General features: G+C 33.2%; 1 protein-coding gene and 1 long non-coding RNA gene across 2 annotated transcripts in view; both read right to left on the bottom strand.

Annotated features, from left to right (window-relative positions):
- Positions 1-12,108, bottom strand: part of LOC143083792 (nuclear pore complex protein Nup160-like) — a 157,113-nt gene that overhangs the window by 110,454 nt on the left and 34,551 nt on the right. Inside the window, exon 6 of the mRNA XM_076260147.1 lies at positions 8,188-8,302. Within this exon, the coding sequence (XP_076116262.1) occupies positions 8,188-8,302 (115 nt within the window). The remainder of the gene's footprint in view (positions 1-8,187; positions 8,303-12,108) is intronic.
- LOC143083794 (uncharacterized) lies at positions 824-3,646 on the bottom strand. The gene is made up of 3 exons (XR_012980881.1): positions 3,195-3,646; positions 2,798-2,879; positions 824-1,894 (listed from the first exon to the last, which is right to left on the bottom strand). It is a non-coding gene; the product is annotated as an uncharacterized LOC143083794 (long non-coding RNA).

Genomic DNA, 12,108 nt, shown 5'->3' on the forward strand with positions numbered 1-12,108 from the left:
AACCCATACACGATAGCGTTTTGATGATATATGTCTTGACTGAATTTTAGCACACAAAAGATTCTCTTCATGGTCACATGTAAAAACTTCAAAATTACCATCGTCATCTAGGTGTTCTCTGGTATAACATGGAGCAAGTTTTAGTTGGTAGACTCTAACAGTAATATTTCTTATATCTTCTTCTGATAAACGAGGAAAAGTAGGGGCGGATGAAGCATCAATCTTTTGCCATTTACAAGAACGTTTGTCAAGGCCTTCCTCTATTATTTTCTCATGGAGTAAGTTCTTTTGCTTTGAAAGATAAAGCATTTTAGACGCCAATTGTTCATCTTGTTCTAAGTCACCTGTATTTAGTTCTGGCCAATATTTGTTCATGATTGCACAGGCAATATTTACATAATCAGATACAAACGGAATCTGGCTGTTTGGTAAAACTCTATCAAGATATTTCCATGATTTAATGCGGCCATTAACGGACTCTACCACCCAACGGATTTTTGTAACAAGTCTTGTTACGTTGCTGTCTTCAACTGGAAGTTGAGACTCCCCTTTTTTATTAAAAGCTGGCATTTTTGTTTGAATACCCATTTCTTGCAGTAAGTCAAGTGCATCTCTAAAGCCACGATCGACAATCATTATGTCATCCTCAGTCACCCATTCTTTAAATTCTTCTATGTCATGTTGAATTATGTGCTTCATTATTTGTGCATCGTTGTTTTTGCTGTCGCTAAAGTACGGTCCAATTACACTTATTATGTAACCAGAAGTTGTTACAAAGACCATTGGTTAACATTGGTTTAACCAATGGTCGATGTTTGTGCATGCTAAAACATTTACGTTGGAACTTGAATTGTGAACATTTCTGGATATAGATATAAGTGCCATCTGCGACTATAATTGCAGGATACATTCCTTTTCCGAACAGTGATTGCGCTAGAGGTCGAGTATGCGATGTTATAACCTCTTCCCTACTTATATGATTAAATCCTAGATTAGAGGGAACAAAATTTTCAGACAAGTATTTTCTAGCTGATGCAATAGCACGTCTAACAGAATCTTTACCAAGATTAAAAAGTGTTGATAAAAGTTTATTTGATAAACCAGACTTCAATTTTGTTAGAAATATTCCAATACATGTCCGGACACTTCGAGTCCGAGAATCTCGCAAATTACCCTTTTGGACAATTGAATATAGGTCATTAAAGTTTTCCTTAGAAAGGCCTGTTAGATTTAAAATGTCTGAGCTTGTAAGTGCATTTTCTGTATCAAAATCTATTCGCCGCTTGCTTCCTCTCAAAGCCATATCTCGGATTTTCGTGATTAGGTCCATTAAATCAGTACGGTTGAAAATGGACGAAGACTGCGAATGTGAAATTCTGTCAAGTGCATCAGGTAAAAATATGTCATTGCACAAGTGTCCTGGACAACATCTGGCACCAACTGTGAGTATAATGAGTTTATCCAAAAATATATTAAATCTAGCGTTTGTTGGGACAACTACTAGCTTTGGACCTCGGCGTTTACACACAACACACTGCGAGTGGCCACCTCCAGCTGATGGTAAAGGCAGTGCGATAATTGGTGGAGATTTACATGGATGACATCTAGCATACTTTGCTGGAGGGACGTACTCTGTGTCATCATTAATTGATTCAGATATTGTAGTTTGTATGGGGCATCTTACATTTGTGTCAATTTCTCGAGAGCATCGTATTCTGCACTTATTACATATAACACTGTTAGCGTGATTAATTTTGTCATGTTCAATGAAAAACTTCTGTTGTAAACATTTACGTAGTGATTTATTGTTGGGTCCTATGAGTTTTCGCCTGTCTCTGGTTTTTGGTCTTTTTGAACACAAAATGCAATTATAGTTTCTGGGCGTTGACATTCTCTGAAAATTAGAAATGGAAATATTTAAACACTTAGCATGAGGTAAATCAGAATAACATGCAGAATATCCAAAGTGTGATTTAAAATCATAAAATACAATATCGTAAATAGAATGTTTTAGCCTGAAAATACCATGGTGCGTACGTTTCCCAGTTTTGTTGTGTGTATTTGTCTGCGCACGTGTGTTTACTTTTTTGTTAATTTACATGTCAATTTCTTCATGAAATATCAGTTTTAGAATATGCGGTATTCAACCCTGATTGTCCATACTTAATTATTGTTTAACGTTTACAGCTAATGTCCTACTGCGTGTAGAATAAAACTTTGGTTGGCTTGCTTGCTATGTTTGTATAAACATTTAATCAAGTTTTGTAATAAAAATTAGCATCTTCAAACAATATAATATATATACTCAGACGTAGTTAAACATGTATATATTACTTTTTAAATTTGATTGGACGTTATCCCAATTACAATTTTACATAATCTAAAAACAAAGCAAACAAGCTAGCCAAAGTCTTGCTCTACATGCATTAGGAAATTAGCTATAAATGGAACCTACTAACAAAAGTGTTTATGTCAGTATAAAAATCACGGATAGTTAATGATAATAAATAAATCTTAAACTCTTCACATATTAGATATACAACCTAAAAACAGGAACACAAAGATATAACGGATAAGCATTCATAGGACAGCTGCTGAACACCACCCCTATAACAACACACACAAACAAAGACAAACAGAGGGAAACATAAAATATTCAACAAAAAAGTATCTACTCAATATGCGAAGCTCATAAGTGTTCTCGAAATGTAAGTAATACATGCTCTAATCAAAATACGTTTATCATAATTACTAGAATTTAAAGCACGCAGTCAATTTCTCTTAATTCCATTCTCACCTTAAGATCAAGAGTTCCTATCAGGAACCGACGTATTCCTTTTACCCATCATACACTTGCATTATTTAAACCAGCTTAAAATCTGTTGAAAAAAAAGATTATCAAAATAATGTATTCTTATTTTGAACTGAATATGATAAGGTATTAAGTAAACATTTTATGTTTAGAAAGTTTATCAAAATTACTATGAAAATATTAATAACCATTTTTTCAATTTAAAAATAAAAGATAAGTACTTTTAAAGCCGCACACTATAAACTGTCAAAAAGTAGTCTTTTTCGTTTCTGTGCATGATAATGTAATGTTATCAATTAATCATCATTAAAACATAGGTTAAAACTCTTTATTAGAGCACAAATGCTTTGAGAAACGAATAAGAAAAAAAAATAAGTAATACCTAAAGTATGGGACCATTAAGTATGTAAGTGACAACTGCTAGTACATACAGGTGAAGTATAATGTCTCTCTTCAAAATCACATGTTTACTGCTCTTCAGTAAATATCTATAAAAAAAATCTCATCATTTCAAAAACATTCTTTTTAGTGGAGTTCGTGTTGTTTCAATAGTTATTATTTATAACTGTTGATGTAAATGTCCTTTGGTTTTGTGAGTCTTTGTTTACTCCTTGGTTTTGATTGTTATTGTCTTTAAAACGTTATGATAATATTAAAAAAGTAATTATGCCAAAAAAAAAATTATTTAAAATTTCGAGATTCGATCTCGGTATCTTCGCACTTCAAAACTAACGACCTTAACCTCACGGCTATCGCTTCAACCGCTTATAATACAAGAAATTACAGGTACTTAAATTCAACAATACGTTAGAAAAGTGTCTTGAGCATACGATATCTAAGAAACTACACTGTTTTAATCTAGAACTTCAAATTGTAGGATAAATTGTGATCTTTTCATTGTTTATCTATAATGTATATATTTATAATATAACGTTATAGAAAAGAAACTCACAAAAGTTTCTTAGAGCAAGTAGTTTTCAGACACGGGGGGGGTCTCAACCACAGGCACTTGTTTCTATCCATTGGAAGACCCACTATCAACGTATATTTACGTTTCTCGTAAATATACGTTGATAGTGGGTCTTCCAATGGATAGAAACAAGTGCCTGTGGTCTCAACATGGGATTTTGGGTACAGGTGTGCAGCTGGGATTTTAAAAACACCCCCCATTCATATCTTGAATAATTGTGAAATCCCTACCTATACATATATTTCACAGCGAAATCATAACCCATTCATATATTTATCAGCTCAAAATTTTCACAATCGGTCAATTACTACCTATTGATATATTTCCTCGGTAAAATTGCACCCCATTGATATATTTGACGGATCAAAAAAGGGACCCATTCCAGCGGCACATATGTATATACCTTTATATAGGAAGAGACCCCCCCGTGTTTTCAGACTCCGTAAATGATTTCTTTTCTTGGCATCGCCCGCGGCAATATTAATAATATAATATTACGAACTATTAAATTTTATTGTTCAAAATACCAATTTATTTTGGGTATGCTTTTGATTTTCTTACGGATTCATGTAAGTTGTAAGTTTTTTAAGTTGAAATGATCGTGAAAATTCTTGCAGTTTCATATGTACCGCCGTGAGAAGATTAATATTTTAAATACAATATACCGTACGGAAACCCGCATATTTCTGTTTAGATAAATTGATAAGTAAAATAATCAACATACCCTTTTGAATTGCAATCGAAATTAATAATCCTTTGCACAGCTATTCTCTCAATAAGTTGAGCTAAGTAGATCGGGTCTAAATTACTGCTGGTAACTATACATGCTATAGACGCTTTTCTTTTGTGGTTGCCCTAAAAGAGGTCTTCAATCGTCTGAACCGGCTTTTTCAAATTTCCGCAACTACTTTTCTATGATCATGTTATATAAAGTGATCAGACGATCTAAATATTTTACATGTCGTAAATCAATAAAGTCAATGTAGAATTAAGTTCTATACTGATTTTTTTTAATTTAATTTAATTTTTTTTTTTTTTTTTTTTAATTTTTTACCGGACATCGTTTGCCCTCTCTATTTTGATCCACAGTCACTCATATCAACAATAAACCATGAAAGAGACGAAGACGACTAAATAAAGTTTAAAAACAATCCACATTCAGATGCATAATATTAATTTGCATCACGTGGAAGTTAAGTTGTATTTGCGAGTAGACTGGTTATCTGAAAGGGGTATAACGTCAGGCGTTCAATGCCTCCCGAGAAGAAACGATTCCGCTTTTGACAACAAATTAATACCCTCCGCATGCATGTGCCAAAACAATATTTTGCTACTATTTTGTTTGTTAATAGTTCCGTTTATCGTTTAAAGAAAATTTTGGCACATACCTGCGGAGGGTACGAATTCTCGTAAAATGTACTGAAAATCTGTTTTTTAAGCAATAATTACAAATCATGGCGTTTTCTATGTTCTATTGTGACGTCACGGAACGTGATTTTTGCCGAAAATAACATGTTTTCTGAAAACACACTTTATAATGATTATTTTAGTTGGTAATATATAACTGTGAAGGAACTTTGTTTTTTTGTGAAAATTGGGGCCGATTTTGGCCCTTATTGCCCCTACTCCTTTGTGCAAATTTCACGAATGATTTAACATTGTAAAGGGAAATAACTCAAGAACTGTAAAAGTGACTCTACCCAAATTTGTACTTGAGTTGATTTAAAAGCATTGTTTATAAGTTTCATAACATTTAGTAAAGACAAACTTAAGAGAATGGAAACGAAAAATTCAGCAATTTTTCCATTTGAAATGGGGCATAACCTTAGAATGGTAAAAGTGACTCCACCAAAATTCTAACTTGATCTGTGTTTTGTGGTAATAAGCATTGTGTATAAGTTTCATAACATTTGGTTGAGCCAAGGATTATAAGTCAGATAACAGAAACCAATAAATGGTGACAAACTCTCATCACAAGCTAGGTATTTGTAAATTATCATAGCCATGATTAAAACTAGAGGCTCTAAAGAGCCTGTGTCGCTCACCTTGGTCTATGTGAATATTAAACAAAGGAAGCAGATGGATTCATGACAAAATTGTGTTTTGGTGATGGTGATGTGTTTGTACATCTTACTTTACTAAACAGTCTTGCTGCTTACAATTATCTCTATCTATAATGAACTTGGCCCAGTAGTTTCAGGGGAAAATGTTAATAAAAATTTACAAATTTTATGAAAATTGTTAATAATTGACTAGAAAAGGACAATAACTCCTTAGGGGGTCAATTGACCATTTCGGACAATTTGACTTATTTGTAAATCTTACTTTGCTGAACATTATTGCTGTTTACAGTTTATCTATATCTATAATAATATTCAAGATAATAACCAAAAACAGCAAAATTTCCTTAAAATACCTATTCAGGGGCAGCAACCCAACAACGGGTTGTCTGATTCATCTGAAAGTTTCAGGGCAGATAGATCTTGACCTGATAAACAATTTTATCCCATGTCAGATTTGCTCTAAATGCTTTGGTTTTTGAGTTATAAGCCAAAAACTGCATTTTACCCCTATGTTCTATTTTTAGCTGTGGCGGCCATCTTGATTTGATGGCCGGGTCACCGGACACATTTTTAAAATTATTTACCCCAAAGATGATTGTGGCCCAGTAGTTGCAGAGGAGAAGATTTCTGTCAAAGATAACTAAGATTTACGAAAAATGGTTAAAAATTGACTATAAAGGGCAATAACTCCTAAAGGGGTCAATTGACCATTTCGGTCAAGTTGACTTATTTGTAAATCTTACTTTGCTGAACATTATTGCTGTTTACAGTTTATCTATATCTATAATAATATTCAAGATAATAACCAAAAACAGCAAAATTTCCTTAAAATTACTGATTCAGGGGCAGTAACCCAATAACGGGTTGTGTGATTCATCTGAAAATTTCAGGGCAGATAGATCCTGACCTGATAAACAATTTTACTCTGACCTGATAAACAACTTTACTCATGTCAGATTTGCTCTAAATGCTTTGGTTTTTGAGTTATAAGCCAAAAACTGCATTTTACCCCAATGTTCTATTTTTAGCCATGGCGGCCATCTTGATTTGATGGCCGTGTCACCGAACACATTTTTTAAAATAGATACCCCCAACATGATTGTGGCCAAGTTTGGATTAATTTGTCCCAGTAGTTTCAGAGGAGAAGATTTTTGTAAAAGATCACTAAGATTTACAAAAAATGGTTAAAAATGGACTAAAAAGGGCAATAACTCCTAAAGGGGTCAACTGACCATTTCGGTCAAGTTGACTTATTTGTGAATCTTACTTTGCTGAACATTATTGCTGTTTACAGTTTATCTCTATCTATAATAATATTCAAGATAATAACCAAAAACAGCAAAAATTCCTTAAAATTATCAATTCAGGGGCAGCAACTCAACAACAGGTTGTTCGATTCATCTGAAAATTTCAGGGCAGATAGATCTTGACCTGATAAACAATTTTATCCCATGTCAGATTTGCTCTAAATGCTTTGGTTTTTGAAAGCCAAAAACTGCATTTTACCCCTATGTTCTATTTTTAGCCATGGCGGCCATCTTGGTTGGTTGGCCGGGTCACGCCACACATTTTTTAAACTAAATACCCCAATAAAGATTGTGGCCAAGTTTGGATTAATTTGTCCCAGTAGTTTCAGAGGAGAAGATTTTTGTAAAAGATCACTAAGATTTACGAAAAATGGTTAAAAATGGACTAAAAAGGGCAATAACTCCTAAAGGGGTCAACTGACCATTTCGGTCACGTTGACTTATTTGTAAATCTTACTTTGCTGAACATTATTGCTGTTTACAGTTTATCTCTATCTATAATAATATTCAAGATAATAACCAAAAACAGCAAAATTTCCTTAAAATTATCAATTCAGAGGCAGCAACCCAACAACGGGTTGTCCGATTCATCTGAAAATTTCAGGGCAGATAGATCTTGACCTGATAAACAATTTTACCCCATGTCAGATTTGCTCTAAATGCTTTGGTTTCTGAGTTATAAGCCAAAAACTGCATTTTACCCCTATGTTCTATTTTTAGCCATGGCGGCCATCTTGGTTGGTTGGCCGGGTCACGCCACACATTTTTTAAACTAGATACCCCAATGATGATTGTGGTCAAGTTTGGATTAATTTGGCCCAGTAGTTTCAGAGGAGAAGATTTTTGTAAAAGTTAACGACGACGGACGACGACAGACGCCGACGGACGACGGACGCCGGACGCAAAGTGATGGGAAAAGCTCACTTGGCCCTTCAGGCCAGGTGAGCTAAAAAATAGCAAGCCTAAATCTAAACTATTGGACTTGCTTTGCCAAAGGGCAGTAACTCTGCATTAAAGTGAGTATTTTCAACCTACATTTGCTGACCATATCCTCAGTTTATAGTCTCTACACACTGTAAATATATAGGGATCTCCTTTGAATGGCTGTACAACGATACTGGTCGGGGATTCAGATACATCTTGGTTACTTCTAAAATTAGACAATTAGGGTAGGTTACAGAATTAAGAATGAAAACAATGACAATAGAGTTGAGCAATGTTCAACCCAGGATTTTGCTGAAATAAATGGCATAAAAGGTTCAAGTTTTAATGAAGTTAAATATGTTAATTATTACTGCCGATCTTGACTTGGTTATCCAATTTTTCATCATTCTAGAACAAATTCCAATCATGTCCATAATATACTACATGTACATGAAATCTCCAAATTATCTTAGGTATTTGTATTTATAAAAGTAAAAACCATCGTTTAAATTATACCCTTGCTGATCTGTTATCTGTAATAAATAAATGGAGAATGTGTCCCCATGGACACAGATGATGCCCCCGCTTGCATACAAAATTATAAAGAGACATTTAACTCAAAAACAATGAGTGACGCAACCAAAGGACAAGGTTCACTAATGGCACAAAATGGCCTAAAATATCAACTTTAACATAGAACACCAAAAAGGTCTCAATTTGGTTCGTAAATGGGTCTATTTCAAAAGTATAAATGCTAAACATATCAGTTCTTTTCATAAGAGTACAAGATATTCGCCAAAAGTAAGCCAATTTTGGACATTTTGTCAAAATATGATGATTTTGTGCATTTTTCAGACCTAAAAGCTTTTGAAACACATTGGCCGCCACTTACGATCCAAAATGTGTTGTAACCAAAAGATTCCAATTTTAATATAGATTTCATCAATATAAAAACTTTTTGGATCGTAGATGGAGGCCAAGGTTAATTATGCCAAAAACAATTGAAATTATGGACAAAAAGTACCAAAATTGACCTTTTAATACAAATTATGCTTATCTAAGGGGTCATTGCTCCGTAAATAGTAAAGGAAAGTGCCAGAAAAACTATTTTTGTCTTAATAGTATTATCACAAGTATTTCTATGTGAAATTTGTAATTTTTTGGCCTGATTAAAAAAACATAAAAAAATCAGGGTCAATTTTAACCCTTCGTGAACCTTCTCCTTTGTACTTGATCTGAGTTTTGTGGTCATAAGTATTGTGTATAGGTCTCATAATGTTTGGTTGGGACAACATACGTTACATAACAGATACTAAATATGCTGCAATTTTTCCATTTATAAAGGGGCATAACTCGATAATGATTAAAGTAACGCCATCAAAATTCAACTTGATCTGTATTTTGTAGTAATAAGCATTGTGTATCAGTTTCAAAACATTTGGTTGAGGCAAACTCAAGTAAGAGAACGGAAACAAAAATAATTTTCCATTTTTCCATTCATAAAGGGGTATAACTCTAGAATGGTTAAAGTGACGTTACCAAAATTCCAACTTGATCTGCATTTTGTGATAATAAATAAGCATTGTGTATAAGTTTCATAACATTTAGAGCGTGGTTGAAAGTATGTGAAACTGTAGGGTGAAATTGTGTTATAAGATTATATGACTGAAGAATTTCAGGAAAGATATCAAAAGTCACTTGTAAAAAAGGTTCTTGGGGACAGGTCAATATGTTTTTTTGCCACCCGGACAAAGTCCGTTATATTTTGTTTTCTGATAATTTCATTTTTTTCATGTTTTTCTGTATGCTTTTTGCTATCACTGAATTCTAAGTTTACTATCCATGGTACCATAGGATACAGAGGCATGATGAATAATTTCTTGTGGAAGGAAGAGAAGCGAAACACAAAATGAGGTCTTCTCATTTATTAGTATAGATAAATAGAAGTAAAGATTGTATTAAATCATCTATTACATTCAATGACTCTACCATCTATAGCCGAATAACTCCATATTCTGATAATACTCAACTGCCTTTTATATTGTATTGTTACAAAAAAAACCAGCAGAAGTTAGATTTTCAATAATACTTCAGTATCATCAGATTCAATATAGAAAATAAATGCTTCTTCCACTTGAAACTGTATATAGCTATGAATCATCTAGTTTTAGATACGTTCCCTATGGTTATCATGTCATTACAGGAGACCTTAACATTGTTGGAGATATTGAGGTCAAAACTTTTCTTAAAGAAGGGACATAAATATCGTCCTCTTCTGTTTTATATTGTGTCATAGATTAAACTTATTTCTTCAGTGTATGTTTATTTGTGTTTGTTTAAATGTCTTTTTGAATAAGTTAATTCATTTCAATTGACATTTTATTATAATTTAATTTTGGATGTAACTTGTCTTCTGATTAGCCGACAGAGTTTTGTCTATGAGCTCTTAGACATAATTTCTATTTGTGACCACGACGTCATCAACGTTTTCACGTGATTTACACCAGTTTAACATGGAATTTAGAATTAAATTATAAGGAATGACTGCAATATTCTTTCTGTCTATTCAAAATAACATCAAAAATATTGTGCACACTTTAAATAAACTGCTAAGCTGTTTTTTATTTCTTCATAGACAGAAAAATATTAGTCATTCCTTAAGTAAAAACAAGAGAGCACACGCTGAAATGTCTCGCCTTATTTACTATTCATTGATATTATGTTGATAGTCCTAAATATAAAGCTTTATTACAACTGTCACATAAACTTAACATTAACCAAGAAAACTAAACATTGACCAATGAACCATAAAAATGAGGTCAAGGTCAGATGAACCATGCCAGGCAGGCATGTACAGCAAACAATTCTTCTATACAACAAATATAGTTGATTCATTGCCTATAGTTTAAGAAAAACAAACCAAAACACAAAAACTTAACACTGAGCAATGAACCGTGAAAATGAGGTCAAGGTCAAATAAAACCTGCAGGACTGACATATAGATCATAAAATATTTCCATACACCAAACATAGATGACCTATTGCATATATAGTATTCGAAAAATAGACCAAAACTCAAAAACCTAACTTTGACCACTGAACCATGAAAATGAGGTCAAGGTCAGATGACACCTGCCAGCAAGACATGTACACCTTACAATCATTCTGTTCACCAAATATAGTAGACCTAATGCATACAGCATAAGAAAAACAGACCAAAACACAACTTATATAACCACTGAACCATGAAAATGGGGTCAAGGTCAGATGACACCTGCCAGTTTGACATGTACACCTCACAGTCCTTCCATACACCGAATATACTAGACCTATTGCTTATAGTATCTGAGATATGGACTTGACCACCAAAACTTAACCTTGTTCACTGATCCTTGAAATGAGGTCGAGGTCAAGTAAAAACTGTCTGACGGGCATGAGGACCTTGCAAGGTACAAACCAAATATAGTTATCCTATTACTTATAATAAGAGAGAATTTAACATTACAAACAACCAAATAACTTTTTTTTCAATTTAAACATAAACTTAACATTAACCCAGAAAACTAAAAATTGACCACTGAACCATGAAAATGAGGTCAAGGTGAGATGAACCATGCTAGGCACACATGTAAAGCTCATTTTCATGGTTCATTGGTCAATGTTTAGATTTCTTGGTTAATTCTTCCATACAACAAATATAGTTGACCTATTGCCATAACACAATAAAGGGCTGCGCTTTAGCGCATGATACGCCCGTTGCTCTTTTAACTTGTCTTTTATGCTTTAAATGAATTTATATGATCAACTAGAAATATATATACAAATCAAAAGGGATGTTACATAAATATATATTCACCAAAGTTTCATAAAATCCCCCTTTTTTAAGTATAAATATTCATTACTTAAGAAAACGTAAAATCTAAAATTTATAAAAATTGAAAGGGAGCTTATGTCAATAGATATAAACAATTTATCAAAGTTGCATAAAATTTTGTGAAAGTGTTAGTTATTGTCCCAAAATTGGAAAATCCC

Source organism: Mytilus galloprovincialis, chromosome 7 (genome assembly GCF_965363235.1).
Source record: "Mytilus galloprovincialis chromosome 7, xbMytGall1.hap1.1, whole genome shotgun sequence".
Lineage (NCBI taxonomy): Eukaryota > Metazoa > Mollusca > Bivalvia > Mytilida > Mytilidae > Mytilus > Mytilus galloprovincialis.